The sequence below is a fragment of the Populus euphratica genome, unplaced genomic scaffold (assembly GCF_000495115.2).
Source record: "Populus euphratica unplaced genomic scaffold, PopEup_1.0 scaffold155.1, whole genome shotgun sequence".
Taxonomy (NCBI): domain Eukaryota; kingdom Viridiplantae; phylum Streptophyta; class Magnoliopsida; order Malpighiales; family Salicaceae; genus Populus; species Populus euphratica.
Window position 1 is genome coordinate 298,197 of NW_011499929.1, and position 24,731 is coordinate 322,927.

At 32.5% G+C, this 24,731-nt stretch overlaps 2 protein-coding genes across 2 annotated transcripts; one reads left to right on the forward strand and one right to left on the reverse strand.

The window, feature by feature from the left end:
* Positions 1–8,356: 8,356 nt before the first annotated feature.
* On the forward strand, positions 8,357–10,504 carry LOC105135906 (cannabidiolic acid synthase-like 1). The gene has a single exon (XM_011040988.1). It carries the CDS (start codon positions 8,590–8,592, stop codon positions 10,204–10,206), a length of 1,617 nt encoding a protein of 538 aa, XP_011039290.1. The 5' UTR covers positions 8,357–8,589; the 3' UTR covers positions 10,207–10,504.
* A 10,291-nt stretch (positions 10,505–20,795) lies between these two features.
* Positions 20,796–23,236, reverse strand: LOC105135907 (Sec14p-like phosphatidylinositol transfer family protein). The gene is made up of 5 exons (XM_011040989.1): positions 23,125–23,236; positions 21,966–23,031; positions 21,643–21,767; positions 21,410–21,554; positions 20,796–21,277 (listed from the first exon to the last, which is right to left on the reverse strand). Exons 2-5 carry the CDS (start codon positions 22,995–22,997, stop codon positions 21,020–21,022), a joined length of 1,560 nt encoding a protein of 519 aa, XP_011039291.1. The 5' UTR covers positions 22,998–23,031; positions 23,125–23,236; the 3' UTR covers positions 20,796–21,019.
* Between the last annotated feature and the right edge of the window lie 1,495 nt (positions 23,237–24,731).

Here is a 24,731-nt window from a genome sequence, read left to right on the forward strand (position 1 = left end):
TCTAGGGTTTTGAGAAGTCTTGAATCCATTCCTAACTTCCTTATCTTGAGATGAGTTTTGTGAACCCTTGATAAGAACCTATTAAAGAGCCTTTGTATGTGTATACATAAAAACCGAATCATTTTATGCAAGATAGTTGCACTATCGGGGTTGACTTATTTGTCCACTCTTGAGACTATTTGTCAACTCTTGAGACTTCGTTAGAGTATTTTTAACGTTATCATCACCTAAGACAACCTGAATATAATAGAGGAGATATATACATTTTGTTTGAATCCATCCTTACTCAATTTGAAGATATATAGCTCCACATTCATTCATTTAAAGGTGTCAACCTCATCAACCTCCAATTTAAAAATTGAGTAACGAATGATTAGAGATAAAATATTAGGGATTTTCATTAAAAAAAATTAGAATGTAAACATCTAATTTCATGAAAATAGGGTTATAAAGGGGATGTTAGCATTTTTAATTTGTTAATTGGGAAAGTCTTAATTTAGTCCTTGATTTTTCAATCGTGGCACATGCACCTTTAATTAACATAAAATATTGTTAATTGCATATAATTTAATCCCCATCAAACTCAAATATCTACCCTTAAGTTGGCCATAATTTTTATTGTAGTCATTAGTTTTGAATTTATGTATTTTGACCCTCAATTGACCAATAAACTTTTAATTTTTTCAATTTAACCACTAATTTGGTCAATTCTGGCTAGCATATTCACTTGTCTTTCCCCACCTAGTTTGATGTAAAATTAAACCCGTTGTAAACCAAGTCTCAGGTTATACATTACATGATTGACCTACTAGGAAAAAAGAGTTTAATAACACTAGGTTTAACAATAGATTTGCATCTTACACGTGCATCTTTTAAGAGTAGGAATGTCAAGTCTTAATCGCTTAACTTTTCATCCACGAATAAATATCTATCAATGGTAAAAAGAAGAATTATCAGAATTCAAACAACTGAATTTTAAAAAATAGGAAATAATTACGATTTGTACTCTAACAATAGTTGCTAGTGTTCAACATAATCTTCGCTTTTCATAAATTTCTTGATTAGAACTTTCAAAATCTTGTATTCTCTTAGTATGTATACTAGAAATTAGGTCTAATTTTATTTCAAAATATAAGATATATGCTTTGTTTTACAAGCTTGCATGCCATGATATGTTTAATTATTAAATGTGATGACCAGTAGATGTAACATACAAATTAAATTGTTAGCACGACTTTAATGACTTATTAAATTAAAAATTTTCAACAATCTGCACGTACTAATCCTTGAAAAATTAAAATTAAAAATTGGTAGCGGGACTCCTTGAGAGTTTTTAATAAAAGGTTGGTGTTGATTCTTGGTGGTGCCGGTTTGAGCAAGGCTTCTGTAATTGTTTTTAATCTTAAATAGATAGATATGGAATACTCAAGAAACGGTCTATAATAAGCTTTATTAAATAAATATTTAATTTTTTTAACTCTAAGGTATTTTTAGATTAGCTTTCGTGTATTCTTAATTCAGCTTTTTCATCTACTCAAACCATGTTCCCCTTTCGTCAGATTTTAAATAGGCAATCCTTGTTGGTTTTGGACATTCACGAGGAATTATTTATATGGGATGTCACATAGGATTTGAATCCTCGATGGTAACATATGCTATATTTGAGTCAAGATCCTAACCTAATCTAGCGACTATGTGCAAATGAGCTTACCGTTCCTCTAGACATCAATCCTAAAATTGTTCGGTGCTTTTTTTTTTGGGTTAATTAAGTTACTCGGTAGAGATAATCTTCCTCCACATAATTATATTATTAAATTGAAAAATAATTAATATGGACCCGGAATTTTGTGCTAAAGTATGCAAAAATATATGTAGAAAAACTAGGTAGAATGAAAATCAAACTAGCGAAAAAGTAGGTAGATTGATTAGATTGTTTTTACAACATGAGGCAAAGAACGAAAATTATTACAAGGCAAAACTTTATTAATTTGTTTAGCTAAATGCTGAAACATCATTACACTGAGAGAGCAATATTACAGTACAATGACAAATCAATACAAGAAACATGTTCTTCAATATTTATCATAATACTGTTTGTAATGATTTTCTCTCCTGTATATCACCACGAAGAGAGAGGAGGAATACTTTGTTCATGTCTAAAGAAATTAGCAGGATCAACTGCAGTCTTCACGCGAACCAACCTATCAAAGTTGTTCTTAAAATATTTCCTACCCCAAATGCTTGCTTGTTTATAACTTGTATTGCCTGCAAGTTTATTGATTCCAATGTCAAGATCTCTATAATTCACGTATGCTTCTCTAGGGTTTTTTGAAACATAAGGAGTCATGTAACTGTGTAGCCTTCTTATCCAACTTATATATCGTTCGGATGTCTGACTGCTTTCATCAGACCAAATGTATTCAATTTGATATAAATTCCCAGCTCTATGAGGAAATGGAAGGCTAGACTCTGATACCTCATTCATTCTTCCTCCATATGCACTGAATTGCAATTCAGATATCTCAACCTCTAATTGATTCATCCTTTCCCAAATACCTTCCAAAGCGATTTCTGTTATAGGTTCCTTCACGTAGTCAGATTTTCCTTTGATTAATGCATTAAATTTAGGAGACCTGTCAAGCAAAACGTCTAAGGATGAATTGCTTGGGAATCCGGCAAAATAGAGAGTTGACTTGATCCATCTCATTTGAATGCAATCTTCTTTCGCCAATCCGAGCTCGGGAAAGCTCTCGTGCATCAATGAAAGAAGCCTATCTACGTCACCAAGAAATAAGGTAGTGAATGCAGCTTGTATTGTGGTCTTTCCTTCTTTACTAGAATCAACTTTCCTTAAGAAAATTCTTGTGAAAATATCTTCATCAAGCTTGTTCGCTATGGACTGCCACCGATGAACAAGCTTGGTTGCATTTTGTTCCAAGGTTCTTGAGACATTGAAAACAGTCGCGGTTGGTGGAACTGGAACCAAGTTTAGTTTCCATGCAACAACAACCCCAAAGGTGTTTCCTCCACCGCCTCGAATGGCCCAAAATAGATTTTCTCCCATTGATGCTCGGTCATGTAGTCTACCTTCAACATCAACTAATTGAGCATCAATTATATGATCTGCAGCAAGGCCAAATTTACGCACCATCATTCCGTATCCTCCTCCACTGAAGTGTCCCCCAACACCCACAGTAGGGCAAACACCTGCAGGAAAAGCAAGGGTTTTGCTCTTCTCGGAAACTCTATAGTAAACTTCACCTAAAGTTGCCCCAGCCTCAACCCATGCTTTGCTATTCTCAACATCAACAGTGACCGTTCGAAGATTAATAAGATCAACAATGACAAAGGGGAGAATAGAAACATAAGAAAGGCCCTCAAAGTCATGGCCACCACTACGCACTCTAATTTGCAACCCATATTTCTTGGAACAAATAACAACATCTTGAATCTGGGAAACATTCACAGGGGTAACAATAACTAGTGGTTTCGGCGTGGCAGTTGTATTGAATCTAAGGTTTCGAATAGAAAACTGCAGGACGGATGGATATGAGGAATTTAATGGGGTGTAAATTACCTTAGAAATGGAATTGGCGTTTTCGTTATAATCCGAAAGGCATTGAAGAAAATCTTCATGAGTATGAGCTGAAGTTGCCCGTGAGAAATAAAGCAGAATGATGGCCAAAAATGGCAAAATTGAAGGGATTAAGGAATTCATCTCTGTTATAATCTTTTGTCCCTACAGAAGTGGGCTTGAGGCTCCCTCTCATTTATAGCATTGAGTACAAGTGCCTAGTTTTCTGAACAATATGCCTCTTTCTAGAGTAGGGAGACAATTCAACTATCATCTAGAACTAATCTCGTATGTCGCAATTCAACTATCATCTAGAACTAATCTCTAGTATATATACTATGAAAAATCAAGATGACATTCAAAGTATCAATACAAATCCTAGCATATATTAGTTGGTGTATGTTGAAAAGCATAGATCAAGTTGTGCTATAGTGGAGTATAATGGTTAAAGATAAATTTCAGCGAGAAGCTTTTACAATATTATCCAATGTTATTTTAGGGGGGATTTGGAATGTTAGGAATGATTTGTTTTCCGAGGATAAGAAACCAAATTGGAATAAGTTGTTTGATATTGTTCTACATCGTCTAGCCCTATGGTGTAAGACTAAGAATGGGAACATTTTATACATTGACAACGATTTGTTACAGATTAAACCATAATAGTATTTTGGCTTTCCAAAAAAACTCTTGATTATTTTTTGGGGTGCACGCGTCGTGATATCGTCTGGTGATAGCGAAGGCTCTTTATCATGCCTCTTATATTAGGTATAATATTGTTGGAAAATATTTTTTTAATTTAATTATAAAATTATAATTAATATTTATGAGTCTCCATATGGTATTGTAAAAATATAGTTAGTTAATTTTTTTATATATATTAATTACTACCCTCTCCCCTAAACCAAAATGAGACATTGTCCTCAATGTCATAAGCTAGAAAGATAAAGTATAAAAAACATCACCTGAAACACCAAACACTAACAAACCTGAAACATACTTAAATAAATATAAGAAATAATATCAATTGTTCAGCAATAGCGGTAGAGATTATGATTTGTCATGCTAAAGATGTTAGAAATTCATGTTCCACAGGATGATAAAAAAAAAAAAGATAACTTATCATAAAAACTATTAACATTTAACAAACTTATGAGTTTATGGTGAATGTGTAGTTAGGTCCAAAAGAAAATATGAAAGATCTCTTTCAATTTGTCAAAACTACCTGGTAAGGCAATGAAGGCATCAGCGTGTTTAAATATTGCATTCGTTCGATTTGATATTATGGAGACCTGTAGTACCTCTCCAATAGTTTTTTCAATGATGTCTCCATTTGCTAAAAATTTATGGATGACCCCCAAAACTTGATTACTTTCTAAAAATACAGCTATTGACATATCCTCTATTAACCCAAGGTTATTTCCCCCATAGACTAAATGAATCTTTCTCTCAACTAGTACCTAACCAAGATGATTTGCTGATTCTAAAAACTCTATTTCCTTCCCAGGATTATATCCACTGAAAACACAAATATTTTTTCTATGATGACTTAAAGAACCTGTTATTTCTACACACATATATATCTATTGAATGTATGAGTTGAGTAGAAATTAAGGAAAGAAAGAAATGATTTTATAAATAAGAAATTAAAAATACAATCATATCACCTATATGTAGGTAAACTAGAGTCTCATTCTCTCTCTTTTTATTTATTTATTATTTATTATTTTTATTTTAAAAAGCATGTGTATGTACAAGTAGTTGTGATTGTGACCCATACCTTTCCTTGGTTTTACACCATTAGTGTAACCTTTCAACCTTGACATAATAAACTTAACTAAACATAATAAAAGAAGAGAAATATAAATAAACAAGATAAGAATATAAATAAGATATAAGTTAACCAAGTGAAGAAAAGAAAATGAGTAGCATAAATAAAAGATTAATGAAAACAAAACTTAAACATTACAAAAATATAAAGAGAAAGAGTAAGAACATGATCTTAACCTGAAAACCAAGATACCTAAATGTATGGAAAATATCTCTTTTTATAGGCCAAAATTAGGAACTATTGATTTATTGACTAATTGTTGAGTGGGTGGCCGATTCTTGATTTTTTGACAATCCTTATCTTCTTGTTTGAATAAAAGATCATTGCTAATATTAGAATTTAAATAAACTTCAATCATGAAAGTTTTAAGAAATTATCTCAGTTTTCTAACAAAAAAAATTGAGGTTATTTGGACATCTAGAACTTAATATATGGGTTGAACAATAAACAATGTCTGGGCTGCAGAGCAGATTCAGACTTCTCCATTGTTGCTAAGATTTATATTTCCAAATAGTAGAATTGAGTCTTGCATTCTCATGAATGTTTTAGGTCTATGTCTTAGCTTTTTTTTCATATAAAGCAAATTGAAATCCAAATCTACAACTTTAGATATGACCAAATAACTGAATAGTGTTCCAGTTTGGACAGAAACAAGATCACTTTTCTAAGTTTCACCCTCTCTTTGTCTTCTCAATTTCAGTAATTGAACTCATCAATCAATTATTTGATTTATATGATAGGCTTGCATTTAAGATAAATATTTACCATAAATTAAATGTATCTTATAGTATTAAACTTGTTATTATAAAACGTGTTTTAGTTAAGGAGTTATTGATACTTCAAGTGTAAAAAGATGATACAAAACCTTGATAAAAATATAATAATAAGCGGTTTTGTAAAAATATAAAACGTGTTTTGTAAAAATATAAAAATATAATAATATACTTCAAATACTAATAAGCGGGTGTGTAGCAATTCTTTAATTTGTTTGTGCAATATATTCAAAGATATATAGGATTAATTTGTTTGTGCAATATATTCAAAGATATAAAGGAGATATATAGGATTGTATTGTTTGTTGGTGCTACATTGAAAAATTAGGGTTTTACTTTTTAAAATTAATATTATAAATATATCATGTATTTTTTTATAGTAATTGAGAGAGAATATTATTAAGATTTAGTCAATGCTATTAAGAAAATGATAAACTAACTAAAAAAAACTTACAATGAAAAAAATAAAGAAACAATAAAAGAAAAATCCTAAGCATTAGATCACTTCATTGCACAATCTAAAAATCCAATACATAAAATTTTAAAATCTAACTAGAAGTAAAAGTTTATAGATTGCTTCATGGTAAAATTTTCCATGTAACAAATGATTTCATTCCCGCATTTTTCTCTGTGCACTCCAGGTGGAATTAGTTTTAAATTCGTTTTAGTATAAACCGTGGAGACATGGATTCATATCAAGATTTATTTGATTAACCTGACATCCTGAATTTGCAAATCGGATGACAGAATTTTTTATATATTAATAAAAAATAAAACATGCTTGAAGAATTCAAGATTAAAAGATTTCTCCTATTTTTGGTTGATGGATCTACGATTTTGTTGTTGGGGAACGTAAATTTGGACTCGTCTTGAAATTGACAGAATGACTAGTACTGTTGAGGGACGAGATAGTAATGCTATTAAACCCTAAAATATTTTATAACAACGCATTCAGACAAATTTCCCTGTTCGCTATATATTTGAGCCTGTTGTTTGATTAAATTACTTTAGTTTTTCACGAGTTGAAAACCGCAATTTCAACAAAAACCATGCAAGTGTGACATTCTCGTGCTAGAAACCTCATTGGCTTTCTTCATGACATTTTGTTTTTGTTGATTATTCTATAAACGTAGCTATATATCAAGTTGCTTCTCTAGACTTTAAGACATGATATACTTCTATAGGCAGCAGTGTTCAATGAATCCTGATTTTCATACGTTTCTTTACAAGAATTTAGGTAAAACTCAAGTTGGATCAAATTATATGTATCTTATACATTATCAAAGAATCATTAATTTAAAACTTACGTAAATTTACTATCTTGTATTTAATTTATCAAATAAATAAAGATGATGAAATTCAAACTTGTAATCACTCAGTTATTATGATTCTGATACCATATGAAAGAATTATCTCAACCCAATAATTTAAACTATTAGGTGAAATTCTAAAATATAATTTATATTATTCTTTAATAAAGATTATTAGAAAATAATATAAATCGTATATTAGAAACTCACCTGAAAATTTAATTTAACATAATATTAGAACCTTCATAAACAAACGGTCATAAGTTTGAATGTCATCATCCATATTTATTTAATAAACATTAAGTATAAAATAATGTAAATCTATACAAGTTTCAAACCTAAAAATTTTTTATTTAAAAAAATATGTTAAAAATAATATAAATTATATATTAAAAACTTACCTAATAACCTAAATTTTTAAATTAAATTGATTATTTAACAAAATTATCCACTGCGGCCAATCCATTCAACTCAACGATAACTAATAGTATAGCAATTGGTTTTAATGAAATTTATTTATTAACTCATCTCAACTGGGTTTATCTTGCACGTTTTAAATTTGAAATTTACCAGTTGGATCATTTTGGAAGGAAAATCCCATTGGTGGTTCATAGGATTACTTCAATGAGAAAATATTCAAATTCCGTACAATTTTGACCATAGGGTCGTCATCTTTCGGAGTAATTACATCATCTTTCGGAGTAATTACGTAACAAGTTTGGCTTATCGTTGTTTCAAGATATTGATAGCGAGAATACTCAGTCAATAAATCCGTGGATGTGATTATTATTTCAATCGTCTGAATAAATTCAAAATATTGAAAATTCAATGGCTGGATTGTCATTGCCCATGTAATAGATCAAGAAAATAAGAAAGCTCACTCACCAAGAAATGCTACCATAAATTGTCAACTTCGTGTCTTGTGAACAAGTTGGCTACAATCCTTGTTTGGAAATTTTCACGTTCCCATTTTTCGATGTTCCTCAGCTGTAATCCAGATCATGGTTAAATTGCCATCATCTTCTAGATTAATACGGCACAAAATCTTCATAAACAAGCACCCTTCAGAACTATATAAATAAGGGAGTCTCTTGCATTTTCTATATGCCCAAAACTTTAATAATCATGAACTCTCTAAGCTCTTCAATGTTCTCCTTCCTGTTTATCTTTCTGTTTTCATTCTCATGGGTAGCTTCAGCTGATCGTCATGAGGATTTTCTTCAATGCCTTCTTTATCAAAACTCTAACGCCATTTCTAAGGTCATTTACACCCCAATCAACTCCTCATATTCATCAGTCCTGCAGTTTTCTATACGAAACGGCAGGTTCAACACAAGTGCCACCCCGAAACCACTAGTTATTGTTACACCTCTAAATGTAGCCCACATGCAAGCTGCCATTGCTTGTTCCGGGAAACATGGCCTGCAAATTAGAGTGCGAAGTGGTGGCCATGACTATGAGGGCCTCTCTTATGTTTCGGTTCTACCCTTTGTGGTTATTGATCTGATCAATATGCGAACAGTTACAGTTGATGTAGGAAACAAAATTGCATGGGTTCAAGCTGGTGCTACACTAGGAGAAGTTTACTACAGAATCGCTGAGAAAAGTAGAACGCTTGCCTTCCCAGCAGGTGTTTGCCCAACTGTGGGATCCGGTGGGCACATCAGTGGAGGAGGACATGGGATGATGATGCGTAAATATGGCCTTGCTGCAGACCACATTATTGATGCCAAATTAATCGATGTTAAAGGTAGAATCCTTGACCGAGCATCGATGGGAGAAGATCTGTTTTGGGCCATTCGAGGAGGTGGAGGCAACACCTTTGGAGTTGTTGTTGCGTGGAAACTGGAATTGATCACAGTTCCACCAACTGTGACAGTGTTCAATGTCACTAGAACTTTGGAACAAAATGCAACAAAACTGGTTTATCAGTGGCAGTCTGCAATAGGAAAGTTTGAAGAAGATCTATTTTCCAGAATTTTCCTTTCGAGAGTCAACACTTCTCAGGAAGGAAAGACAACAATACTCGCTGTATACACTTCCTTGTTTCTTGGTGGAGTCGATAGACTCCTATCAATGATGCAACAGAGCTTTCCCCAGCTCGGTTTGGTTAAAGAAGACTGCATCGAGATGAGTTGGATCGAGTCTACTGTCTACTTCGCCCAATTTCCACGCAATACATCCTTGGATGTTTTGCTTGATAGGAGTCCAGGATCCACAGTATCTTTCAAAGCAAAAACAGACTACGTGAAAGAGCCTTTACCTGAAATCGCTTTGGAAGGAATATGGGAAAGGCTTAACCAACTGGATGCCCTAGTAGCTGAATTGCAATTCACAGCCTATGGGGGCAAAATGGACGAAATTTCCGAGACCAGCATTCCATTTCCACATAGAGCTGGAAATCTATTCCAAATTCATTATGCAGTCTTTTGGGGCGATCAAGACAGTGAGAGATCTCAAAAATATACAAGGTGGATCAGAAAACTTTACAGCTATATGACTCCTTATGTTACGAAAAATCCACGACAAGCATATATCAATTACAGAGATCTTGACCTGGGAATGAACAGCCTAGGCAACACAAGTTACAAGCAAGCAAGAATTTGGGGTACCAAATATTTCAAGAACAACTTTGACCGGTTGGTGCATGTGAAGACCAAAGTTGATCCAGCTAATTTCTTTAGAAATGAACAAAGCATCCCTCCTCTCACTTCTTGGTGATAGTATATCAGAAATATTATATATATTGATAGACGAAAAAAAAAAGATAATAGAAGATATGGTGGTCTTCTTCATGTAGGATTAGACATGAATAGAATTCCACTCTGTATATATTGAGTTGTGTCTTCGTGGTCTTCTTCATGTAGGATTAGACATGAATAGAATTCCACTCTGTATATATTGAGTTGTGTCTTCGTGGTCTTCTTCATGTAGGATTAGACATGAATAGAATTCCACTTTGTATATATTGAGTTGCGTGTATAGTAATTAATAAATAAAGACTCGCTCTATAATTAACATCAAGAGAGTTTAAATAAGTTTTTCTGGTAAAAATCTTGACTGGAATCATATCCCATACACTTTAAGGTAAAAAAAATACATCAAAATTACCAAAATACACACATATATCTCATACTTTATTTTGATAAATAAATAACAATAATACAATAACATTTAGGCTATTTTAAGTTGTTAGTTTCTAGATTATAAATAATAATAATACAATAATATTTAGGTTATTTTAAGTTGTTAATTTCTAGATTTGATATCTCATGTTTTATTTTAATTGTTTGATGTCTTTTGTTAATTTTTTATATTCAAACCTATGATGTTCTTTTGTTAATTTTTTATATTCAAACCTGTTTATGTATGATATTTGACTTATTGGGATAAATTTAGCTTCAAAGGGGTTATCTTTACTGGAAATTTTCTTAGCTATCTATGTTCTTTGTACTCTTAGGTATTACATTGTTTAGCCCCTAGATTCAGCTATCTATGTTCTTTGCATTCTTAGGTAGTACATTGCTTTAGCCCCTAGATTCAGACCATGTTTTTTTTTTTTTTTGCACTAAATCTTTTCTTATGCAAGAAAAGTCAATAATCTAATGTTTATTTTGCATTAATAACATGTTTATAATAATTTTTAATTCTAGAGTTTTGATTTTGAATCAAAATTTATTTTGAACAAATTATAATAATTTAATAAAAATCAAAGTAAATGAACTTTTAATTTAACCTCGAATGATTTATAAATTTTTATGTTTTCTTTTTTATTTATTATAAGCATATATAAAGATTGAAAGTAACCATATTGTTTTACTAGTAAGTTCTAAAACATATACACGGTATAGTGAAATCAAAAGGGGGGAACAAATTCCCGAAGAGAAACAAAACTAGAAATACCCAGGCCATATAAAAATAGACCAGCCTATCCAGCAAACCAAAGAGAACTACACATCAGAACAAGATCGACCAAGGGGACAAGCTCCCCGCGATATTGGTCATGCAAGACCATACAAGTCGAATAGGAATACAGATTAAAAAAGAAACCAAAACACTGGTGTTGGAGTCACACCCAACCCATCAGTAACGAATTAGCAGCACACCATGTGAAGACCTTGCCAAACCGCTAAGGGCCATCAATCAGGAGAAGCCAACTCCAAATACACCCCAGCCAATAGCAATGGAAAAGGCAGAGATCAGCAAGTGGACATATTCCCGTAGGAATGGCACCAATAGCAAGAATCCAATTATGTTTGCTGTACAAATAGGACAAGAATGCCTTTACAAGGACTAAATATTTGGTGAAGATTCGTATGGATTGACACACAACCTATGACTCAGACTTAAGCTGATTTTGACAAAAAAAGATTATTAGGTGAAGATTCATATGGATTGACGCACACAACCTATGACTCAGACTTGGCTGATTTTGAGAAAAAATATTCTCATGAATTTATTAATGGTACGCTAGTTCTAGCCCGAAAACACCACCTAGCTACAAAACCAAAAAGAAAAATAGAGATGCTTACATCAATCCATGAGCTTGGAGAAAACAAATGTAGAGAGAAACATTTTAGTATACCAAACATCAAACATTTATTAAGCATTAATCCAAAATAAGCGAGCAAACATTACATCCATAGTTACCTTAGATAATCCAAGTTCAAGTTTGTCATAATTCAATTTTTGAATTTTTTTTAAATAAATAAATTAAAAAAATAAATGAATGAAAAATAATTTGAGAATTGAATCAAGGCAACACAAATTAAAAGTTTAAGGACTAATAAGGATGAATTATAAATTTGAGAGTCAATTTAATCAAAATTTAAAAAAAAAATAATAAGTTTGGAGACTAAATTAAACTTTGATTTAATCAATTAATGCAATCAAGGACTTAATTGAATAAATACTAAAGTTTAGGGCTGATTTGGGTTAAAATTGCAAGAAATAAAAAATCCAATAATCAAAATGAATAGGTGGTAATACTATAGTATAGGATTTAATTGATTTTTTCAGAGGTTAATTTTGAAAGAATTAAAAGTTGAAGAGCCAATTAAAAACTAAACTGATTAAATTGGAAACCAAGAACTATTTTGTTAATGGTGTTAAAATCCAGGAGTTTAATTGCAATTAATCCAAGTGTAAAAAAATTTAAAAAAAGAGAGATTTTCCATGAATAAATTGGAACGAAGAACTATTTTGTAAATGGTGTTGAAATCTAGGGGTTTAATTGCAATTGAGGGAAAAAATTTTAAAAAAGAGAGATTTTCCATGAATAAGGGCCCAATTGCTAAATTTCAGAACTTCAGGGGGCAAATTGAAAATAGCTATTTCAGTTGAAAAACGGCGCCGTTTGAGAGAAAACTATTCATCTTCTTTGTCTCACCAGGCCGGGAAGTAAAAAAAGGGACGCCTGCCAGCTGCCCCACGATGCATGCCGTTGGCAAGGCATGAACGCATGGCATTCCCAGGCTTTATAAAATCCAGGCAAAGGCCACAAGGAAAAGTTGAGGGGGGCGGGCGGGTGGGGTGGAGCAAACAACAAGAACAGGGGATAGACACGAAGTGGAAGGAGAAGAAGAGGACGAAGACAGAGAGAAAAACAGAGGAACCAACCAAACGAAAACAGAGGAGATAGAACAGGGAAAAACATAGAGAAAACCAGTGGGGAGAACACAGAGACGAAGGAGAAGAAGAGGATAGACACGAAGCGAACAAAAGGGAGAACCAGAAACGAAAACAAGAACACCGAGCACACCAAAAAAAAAAACAGAGAAACCAGAGAGAAGGACGACCTGAGAGAAACGAAAACAGGAGCAGAGGGGGGATAAAGTAGCTTTGGTCAGTCAGCACACCTTCACCATCGTCTTCGTCCCCAAGCAGCTCCAGGTACGTAAGTTCTCCATTTCCCTCCCATTTGCATTTTAATTAAATAGGCACTTTGCATCTTCAATTATAATTAATTCACTTCTGTAGCAAGCGTGCGTGAACATTTAACACAATCCTATTGACAATAGACAGCCGGGTCATTGATTTGTGTCAATGATAAGGCTGGGCCGGTTGGGCATAATCCAGCCTATATAATTAGGCTAAGCTCAGCCGAAACAAGAAACTAGCTGTGGTTGAGCTCGCAGCCCAGCCGATTAGGCTAAACTCAGCCTGAAAAATAGAAACAAGTTGTGGTCAGGCTTGCAAGCCCAGCCGGCCTCATTTGTTTTGGGGAAAGGGTATGTTCATTAAAATACACTCTTACGCCACTCTTATGCCTTACCCCTTTTACTCCATCTTACTCCATCTTAGTTCGTTTTGATATCTAGCCAATTAGACATTTCTAGATATTATAAATTTTCAAAAAAATTCGAGAATTTTTATCTATTTATTTATAGGATCCTTGTACTTTATTTTTTATGATTTCATTATATATTTGATTTGTAAATTTTTATTGTGAAATACAAATCTAATAGATAATATATATTTTTTTAATATATACATACACATAAATGTGTGTTGTGTTTTCAATTTATTTTATTAATTTATTTACTAGTGCTAAAGTTAAAAATATTATATTTTTTTTTGTTATGTAATATTTATCAATGTTAGATTTAGAAGTATTAATAGTTAAATATTTATAAATATCAGAGTCAAGAATATTAAAAACAAAATAAAATAAAATTTTAATAATTTAAAAAAATACTAAAAATTATTTTTTTTACAAATTAAATTTTTAAAAGTCATCACTACCACCACGATGTTAGATGTGAAAAAGTTCACGCAGACTTCTTTTCATTTGAGAGTAACATAGTAGAGTTCCCTTCCTATCTTACCTTCCGCAATTTTTCTCATAAGCTTGTGCCTTCATTTTTATCTTCTTCGATGTTCGTCATCCAGTACTCTTTGAGAAACTCTAATGCCACTTTGATAGAAAGGAAAGAATATCTCGTTCTTATATCATATAACTCTCATTTAACAAAAAAAAAAAAAAAAAACTTCCACAAATTTGGAGACTTAGATTACAATACTCTCAATACATATATTTATACCAATCAATACATATATTTATACTAATCCATGAACAATTCTAGACGCTTAATAGGATAAACACAATTTAATAATAATACTCGCGCATGGAAGAATTAAAGAGACACTTTGAATATACAGATTTTAAAATTAATTGCAATAGGAGTTTGTGGATAAAGGACACGAATTGGCCATCCTCCTAGCGCCATTTCCCACTGTTGTTTCTTCTTCCATTCCATGGGGAATGACAGTAGCACTTCACATTAGGGCAAGCCAAGTCCAACCCATCATGTAGAACTCTCACAATCGTGGTCAGAGTCCACCATTTGATTTCCAATTCTTAGTTGTTTTCAGAACATTTTTAAGCATCATTGAATTTTAAAACATATCAAAACAAAATTTTCTCTGTAGTTTAAATTTTAATCGATTTTCCCACCAACAACAGTTCTACCAATCACCTGTTGTGCCACTCTCCACATAATACAAGATGATCTTTCTCGCATGGTCACCAGAACAAGAGAAGGACAATTTTTCTGGCATACAAAGTCCAAATTTTCTTTTGAGAAAAAATTCATAAAAAGCATAGATAAATATTTAAAAAGATGGGCTAATATTCACATCTTACTAGAACCGGGTGGGGTGTGATTCTTTTTTAGAATGCTGTGTTTTTTCACTTATTGAGTTCTTCAACTTTATGGTTGGCCTAGCATTAAAGAAATTGCTTAATTTATAGTATTAAAGAGGCATACTATCTAGGTTTCATCCATGCTCAACCCACAATTTAAAAATTGTTTAAAATAGCTCCATTTAAAATACAAATATTTATGTGATTAGTGATTCAAAATAAACATGGATTATTTCCAAGTTGAGCAATTCATATGTCCATTTTATGCAGTAAAGCAAGTGACTTCTAATCATTTGTTGTTCTATTGTGATAACACTTGGCAACCATGGACAAAATTCTTACAATTGTGGGGAGTATCCTTTTGCATCCCTCAAACTCTAGATTTTTTTATTTATTTGTCAATGGTCTTCTTTAGTGAAAGATGCATTTCAAACTCGGGCTTGGAATCTCCTTTCCTTGCGTAGATTATCAGTTAGGCCAAAGTATAGTAAACCTAATTTCAGCTATACTGATAATGATCTTATTCATAGAGCAGATGGTGTTCGGATGTGGACAAATACAAATCACTGATTTTTTATGTTTCTCTTTGTTTCCTCTTATCTCTTTTGTAATGCATTCATTTTATCTTTCAACTTCTTAAGGATCAACTTCTAAACGACTTCTTTTTATTTAATACACTTGATTATTATAAAAAAAAAAAAACTAGCTAAAGACTAATAAGATGTGCATGAATTATGATTTCATATGTATAATAATGCGTCAACATCTATCGTTTTTGTTTGGATCTACCCTTCAAAAAATAACCAAAAAGAGAGTAATAACTCATTATTTTTAGGTTTAATCAAGCATTAAGCCCAAACTTGTGAGGGTCTAGCAAGTTGTTAGGCCTACTATCTATCAGTTCAACTAAGCGTTGAGCCTAGCTATATGTAGATTTGACGAGTGACACGACCAAAAGATTAATGTCTTCTCCCAAGTGTAAGAGTGTCGAAGTAATAAATAACCTAACAAGACTAGGATTGAACTATAGAGAAGTTAACTATATAAATAATAATAATGATGATGATAATGATAATGATAATAATGATGATGGTGGTGGTGGAAATGAGTTAAATAGGACTTTGAAATGTAAGAGTAATGTAAAGATTAAACAATAATAAAAATAGTTGTTAAGATTAAAAGATCCACTAATGCATGGCAAATGCCTCCTTTTATAGGCCAAAATTTAAAACTATTGATTTGTTGACTAATTGTTGAATGGGTAGCTACATCTTGATTTGGTGACAATACTTATCTTCTTATCTGAACCATATATCATTACTAACATCAGAATTTAAACAAATTGTCCTTATAAAAGTTTTCGGAAATTGTCTCAGCTTTCCAACAAAAAAATAAGGTCATTTGAACTTTTAGAACTCGAGATATATGCTGAACATTGAATAGTGTCTGGGCTGCAGGACAAATTTAGATTTCTCCGTTATAGCTACAATTTAAACTCAAAAGGAGCCTTTTTAAATCTTGGACTCCTCATGAAAGCTTTAGGCCTATATCTTAGCTTTCAATCCATATAGATCAGACCTAAATCCAAGTTCTACAGCTTTAGTTATGGTCCAATGACCAAACAGTGTTCTAGTTTGAACTAATCAATATTTTTTTTCTAAGCTTTGCCCTCTCCTTGTCTTCTAAATTTTAGAAGTTAAACTTATTAATCAATCATTTTATTTATGTGATAGGCCTGTATTTAGGATGAATATTTACCATAAATTAAAGATATTTTATAGTATTAGACATGATATTATAAAACATGCTCTAATTAAGGAGTTATTCATATTTAAATTGCAAAATGATGATATAAAACCTTGATAAAAATACATTTTTAAGTACTAAACACACCCCCCAACCAGTTTATTACTAGTCCCTAATAATCAAAGCGTTAAAATATAAAAACAATTTGTAAGTTCTACAAAACAAGGCATTCATCATTTAACTTCCATTAATTTATTCAAGTAAGCAAACTCTCATTAAATTTATATATCTACCAAAAGACTGATGTCTTCTTTCAAGTGTAGGAATGTCGCAGTAATAAATAGGCCAATAAGACCAAAGTCGAACAATAGGGAGGTTAACTATATGTATTATAAATAATAATAATGACGATAATGATGATGATGATAAATTGAAGAGGACTTTGAGATGTAAGATTAATATAAGGATTAAACAAGGACAAAATAATTGTTAAGGTTAGAGGATCTACTAATGGTATTTCAAATAAGTATAGTATAAACTCCTTTTATTACTCAACTGGAAACCACACACAAAAGAGGTTCCAATCAGATTATAAATTGTTAATATAATTATATTAGTTATCTTATTTGAATAATATTAATACTTGTAAATGTTGTCAGGTATTCATGATTATAACTTACGTTAACAACAAATCAAGTTCTTTTCACAGCACAGGTGTCAGTTATACCATACAATTGGGTTATAAAAGTGATAAGTATTTGTTGTACTAAGGGTTATACAACATAAATCTTATGTTTACATAGAAGTCTACAAATCTGTATATTTAAATTATAAATTATCAGGGTTTCATAAATAGAACCTTTTGTCAAATAAAATTGAGTTGTCAATTTTATAAGTTTTGGCCCTCCAACTTTTCCACTTGTTATTTTGATCCTTCGCCATCAACTTGGACAATCTTCTATGCTTTCTTCATGTATATCCTCTTATATTTTTTAATTTTTTCTTTTTTAAATTTTTTTTTGTATGGTCAAAAGCGGGTAGCAATAATATTTATTCCTAGAATTGTAGTAAAGTTATAGATAGTAATGGATGCGGATATGCTTATCTTATTTTTCTACATTTCCATGTATTACATGTATGTTTCATCCATCACCACAACCTTCATATTGTATTTTAGACTTTCATGGACATTTCATCATCGGAAGAATATTTGTAAATTTATCAAGTTATGTGTTAGATGTGTGTGGTATCACAACGATCATTCTTTTAAATCAATGTGTTATCGGAGTATAAATGGGTGAAAATGGTAAATAATCCTTGTCTTTTATCTATTAAAAAAAAAAGTCGTCACTTAGTATTATAGTTACTAGAAAACCTAATGGTCTACGAAAAATTTGAGTAAAGAGATTGGTTGTGCAAGGAAAAAACATATTACCTATAATATACCCTACTTATAATAAGTTATTTTGTGTTTGTTTCCAAAACATATTTATAATCGCTAATCTTTCTAGAGTTTAAGAAAAGTTCTTTTCGATAAGTAAATATTTATCTCATCAAATCAAAACTCAAAAAAATTATTAAAGTCTTAAGAAAATTTTGACTAGATTTTAATGGGTAATTACAAATTCATTGTGATATCTATTAAATATTTTTTTTTTATTCTTCAAACTACAAAATATGCATCAAAACTTTTTTCTTTTGAAAGGAACTGGTGTATTGGTTTTTTTTTTTTTTTTGCCTTCGTTCATTTTTTTCCCCTTTTTTTTTTTTTTTTTTTTTTTTTTTTTGCCTTCGTTCCTTTTTTTTTTTCCCCTTTTTATAAAGGCTTTTGGAGGATTCTCCTGTGCCCTTTTTTTAGCCGTTGATCTGCCACCCCTGCATCTCCTCCTTTGATGTTGTTTCCAGGACAAGGAAAGTTGGCTTGAAAATCGATTTGGGGGTTGGTTTTTGGCTCCATATGGCAGGGCGAGCAAACCTCTTAATCCCAAGTCTTTACCAGTTGGTCACCACCTAGATGTTTTTTTTTTCCCCTTTTTATAAAGGCTTTTGGAGGATTCTCCTGTGCCCTTTTTTTAGCCGTTGATCTGCCACCCCTGCATCTCCTCCTTTGATGTTGTTTCTAGGACAAGGAAAGTTGGCTTGAAAATCGATTTGGGGGTTGGTTTTTGGCTCCATATGGCAGGGCGTTCAGTGCTGTAAAATGGCTATCATTTTGTCCAGGCAAGAGAACAAGTGACAAGGTGTACAAGGGGTATTTGTTTGTCTTGTGTGAAGAAGAGAGGACAGAGTTCTAAATCTTGCAGAGGGTAAAGAAAACAGCAGCCCATCTATCCTCTCTAGCGTGGGGTTAAAGACAATCTAATAACAAAACAACGTCGTTTTATATAAAATATGTCATTTAATTTAAATGAATTGACACTATCTTGGCGTCATATACCCAAACGGTCTTAAAAACTACTCTCTTCAAATATCCTTAATTTTTTATTTATTCAATCAGAATTACAATTAATTTTAAAAATTAATTTAATTTTACCTTTGTCAAGTTATAAAAATATCCTAATGTTTTTTTTAATATTAATCATTCATCTTAGATATTTTCATTTTCATTTCTAATTATTCTTCAAACTCTTAATTTTTTCAATTGCACTCTTGTTTGCAACCAAATTTGAACCTTAAATTCACACATGTTTTGCATAAATGTTCTTAATTTTTTTTTTAATTTAATCCTTAATTAATTCTAAAATTTTATTTTTCTTGCAATTGTGTCCTGATCTTAACTAATTAACTTTATAGAAATTAAATTTGATCCACTAAAATTTTAATTTTTTCAAATAAACTCAAATTAGGTTTTCAAACTTAATTTTTCACCAATTAAATCCCTAATAAAATTAATTTAACCTATTAAAAATTTAATTAAATCATTGCACTTAATTAATTCTTTTAACTTAGCCCAAATTAATTCTTAAACTTGAGCCAATAATTTAAATCAATTGACTTATTAAAACTCTAATTCAACCATCAGACTTAATTTTTATGTAAATTTATCTAATAATTATTTAATGTGTTCTTAAATCTATATTGTTTTTCAATCTTGGATATTATGAGATACACATGGCTTTTAATTTTATCCAAAATCAAAGTTTAGTTCTTTCATATGTCTGCAATCCTTCTCAACCTGCTCTTGATAGTTACAATTATTTTTTGTCATTCTATTTTTGGAATTTTTAAAAAGAAAAGGATAATCATGGAGAAAACTTGAAAAATAAATTATTACATTATATAAAAATACCTTACAATCTATAAAGAAAAAAAAAATTAAGAGAGAGAGAGAGAGCTATCACTTCTCATAAATAATTATTTCAATTTAAAAAAGTATAAATATTTTCATCTAAAAAAGTCAACAACAAAGTAAGACTATATTCAGGGTTGTTCGTTATAAAGTAATTCCAATTTAATACTTTATATATGGTGCTTGTTTTTGAGCTCATGCTTTTTATATATATTTATACGTACATAGTAAGAGATAACTTGTTGAAATACCATCATCAAAGTAATCAGAGTAATTTCTAGTTAAAAGGAAACAAGCATATGACATGATCAACCTAAGAAAATTGGCAAAACCCTATCAAATTCATGCTAATAATAGAAAAATTAACAACTTCAAGCCATGATTTGTTGCTCAAGTATTGGAAATATTGCCATGACAAGATCCTATTTGCGCATTATGGCCATGGACACCATCACAAGTGAGTTGTCCATGTTTTTTCCAGTTAGCAATGGCCTGAATATTGACTTGCCTGCACGCACTTTCTTCTTCTTGTTTTTTCATATGGAAACCAGAGGCCTTGGTTTTCTTCTAGGACAGAGGCTTTAATTTCTGTCTACATGCATGCAAGGAGAAAAGGTAACTGGATCAAGATACGGAAATGGTCATCAATCTTAATTTATTGCATTTTCCACAAAATAATCTTTCTTTCTCACAAAATTTTAACGAAGAAACTGAAAAAGGAACCCCAGAAATAACAAATCAAATCACACGATCAGATACAGATATCAATCCTGAAAAGAATCAATGTTTTCTATCTAGAAAAGAATTGTGACGGCAAATAAAAGATTGATAATATAAAAGAATGGAGTCTTCTCTCAATAGGAAGCAGTCTTCTTGGTCTTGTATCGGTATAGGACCCTCTTCTTCTTGCTTGACCCATTCTGAATGGTCAGAACTACCTTTCCAGGTTCATTGTTCCTGAAAGTGTTGCGAATTGGCTCTTCATTTGAGCTCATTTTCTTGCCCTTTTGGATGATGATGGTGTAGGAAGCCTCATCACTTGGCACAAATTCCTCCTTGTAATTCACTTCCCATCCCACAACTGTCAGGTCCCAAAGCAATGTGGCTCCAACCTGTCACCAAACACCAGTTTTGGTCAGGCATTCTGTTCCTTCGTTCCTGTCAACAATTATACAGGAAAAATCTCCGCGGAAGGAAAAAAGGGCAGTATACACGAATCATTAAGGATCATTGCTAATTAGTACCTCTGCTGCAGGGATCTCAATCGTGTCAGTTGATCCAGCTTTGATTACAAGTTCTAAAACTTCACCATCTTCGCTGGAGAACTCGAAATCATTCTCCCTCTTGAAGCCACCATATTGAACAGGGATTTCCTCGGCCTGAACATACCTTTAGTTGCCATTAAATTCAAGTTGTCAGATTCTAATGAACAGTTCGATATTTATTTCAAGAAAGGGGAAAAAAGTAGATTATTTACTTGAGCAATGTCTCGGTGGTCTTGGCAGGGCGAAAAACGACAAATTTGCTCTTGGTTCTTTGAGCTAAGAAAGGAGATAGCAGGGCGTTGAAAGCGTAATACCAAAATGGAACATTTATGACTATCTGCAATGTTCAAAAACATAGAAGAAAATCAAAGACTATACAAGTCAAAGTCACATTGGCTTCTAATTTCTGTCTAAATCTACCATGATGTGCGTTGGCAACGTAATTTCTTTCCAAATCTACCGCCATGGGTGAATCAAAAAAAGATCAACATCAAAACAAGAAACAACTTTGGCCAATCAAATTTAGAGCACTCACATTTTTTGCAACAAATTCTGGATAATTGTCCTGCAAAAGGGTGACAGCTTTGCTCATGGCAGTCCTGAGCTCTTTCTTTGATGGGGAAGGAGATTTCTTGAGATCACTGATTTGAAGCAAAGAAGCAATACCACCAGGCCTCAAATCAAGCTTTTGAATACCTTTCTCCATTAATTGAAATCTCCATCTCAAGAACTGCTTGCGCTTCTCTTCATCTCCAAATGCCTTTGCATAAAGCTCCTCATTCTCAAACACCCCATAGATGTTGTAACACACAGGGTGGCCTTCGCGATCGATGCCATTCATGTAGAATGCTGAGCTTAGATCCACTCCTATTTCCTCATCCAAGAGTGAATCAATGTTGGATTCTTTCCTCCATTGAAGGGTCTTCTTGAGCATCTCCAGTGCATCGTTAACTTTGAAATCTCTAGCCCTTAAGAACTTCAATAAGACCACATCAGTTCCTTCTGATCCCTTGCTAGGAAAAAGAGGGACTCCCCAAATGGAAATATCCCTGTCAATTTCTTCACTTTTTTCTTCAATAACAACCTCGGTTTTCTCTTCTTCACATTCCAGGACTGCTTTTTCCTTCTCATTATCTCCTTCTGGTTTCACATCTTCTTTCTTTTCACCTTCGTGTTCCCCACTATCTTCTCCTTCCTTGGTTTCTTTTTCCTTCTCTTTCTCTTCTTCCACTGGCTTCTCCACCTCCTTCTCCTTCTTCTTTGCCCCTTGTTTCTTGAACAAACTGTTTCCAAGAATTGCCTCTTCCAGTTTCAATTTCAGCTCACTCAAGGCCTTCCTCTCAAACTCCTTAAGATCAGAAAGAAAATTGCTTTCTTCCTTATAAGAAGAACTCTTTTGAACTGTTTTAGGCCCAACATTATCAGCAGCATCCACTTCCTTCACCTCCACATCTCCATTAACATCATTCTTTCTCTCTTCAACAACAACAACCTTCTCGGGTTCTTCTTGAGGAACCACAACAACCTCAGCCACCTTAGTTTCTTCAACCTTAACCTCAACAGTCATGGTTTCAACTTTCAAATCACCTTCTAACACCAAGCTGAAACATCAAAAAGAACAACAAGACAACATAAGAAAGTTTTGAACATTAAAAAACGAAACAGCATAAACAACAAAATGAAAGAAAACCCACCTCAAATCTTGAAAGTTAATTTTAGATTTCCTCAAAAAATTTAGGTTGAGTTTGAGCTGTAGTGTCTATTTTGTTTTGCTGAGATAAAAGTGGAGGGCTTGGTAACGGTTATATAATTTGGAAGAGTTTAAAGGAAGGCCCCACAAACGGTCACTTATCTGGAGCCACCGCATGGGAGCCGTTGAGGTATTCTCTTTCCCTAGAGTTTTGCTACCCTGGAAGCCAGCAATATTCTGGCATGAAAGAATCCTTTTGGGTCCACATTGCAACAAAAGCTTGGATTTATTCGGTAAAGCCATTTGAAATGATGCTAAATTTAATCATTGTGTTAACATGACAACATAAGAAATTTAATCATTGTCATTAACATGACAGTTGTTTTCTTATAATTGTTTAATTCATCGAGTTAAGTTTTCTATAATCAACAATTGCTTGAACACTTTTAGCATGCCAGAGGCACAGAAAATCTGTGTGCACTGCCGTCCTGTTTTGAAGGGTATTGACAAGTATCACCACCCATCTTCCAAAACTCGGCCACTTCAAGCACCGTTTTAAAACTACCGAATTAGGTTTACATGGGTTAAAATAGGTTAATTTATCTAACCTATAATTCAAAACTTATCTCGAATCAATTCTGAGTTGGGTTTAAAATATGATATTTCTATAACACAAAACATGTTTTGTACTCCAAGACAAAATATTTGTAAATCATTTTCTTTGGCATTTCTTATGTCCCCATTTTCTAAGAAATTTTAACCATATAGTCCTTGATTTGGCAGGTTTTCTTCAATCCAATTTGTTAATAATCTCCTTAAATTTCTAGACTCCTTTGCCTTCCATCAAGAACATTTTCATGCATGGTTGGACTATTATTCTTTAAAGGGACAGCTAGCTAGCCAACTGTAATGGCAAGAAAAGAAAAAAAAATAGAAAAAGGTGGTCACAAATTGTCATGGTAGCAGCACTCCACCTCCCCTTTTAAAAGGTTGATGAAATTTAATGGGAAAGCATGTTGTTATGTGCTTTCCCTTGACCCATTCCATTGCAGCAAGGCAGGCTGTCTGCACTCTAACAGATGATCACATGGCACTATAACATTGGAGAGAAACTTTGACCACTTTTTGGCATTGTTCTGTGGAATCATTGCTCTTTGTTAGGTGGCCAAGTCACAGCAGCATGTGGTAGATTTGCTACTTCAACGAATAATACTTTGTAAATACTGGAGGCTTCATGCAGCTATTTTTTTAATTGTGGATATTTAGTCTAGCTTATATATATATTAATTAATTTTGAGATTCTAAAATTAACAATTAAATAAATTTTTAGTAGTCTTTAGATTTATAACACTTAAATTAGTGATAGAAATAAACTCAAAAGCTAATTAGCTAAGCTATAGCTTTAAAATTTTCATGCAACTCTCTTAATGCTTAATGAGGCGTACATAACACAACAAAATAAAACTTCAGACAACCGACCAAACATTTCATCTTCAGCCTTCGAACCCCAATGAGCAGCTATGAAAAGGTTCATAATCTCTTCAAATTTGCTTCAGACATCGTCAAATATGATAACCTAAACGTCACCAAAAAGCAACAAGGTTGAGGTGT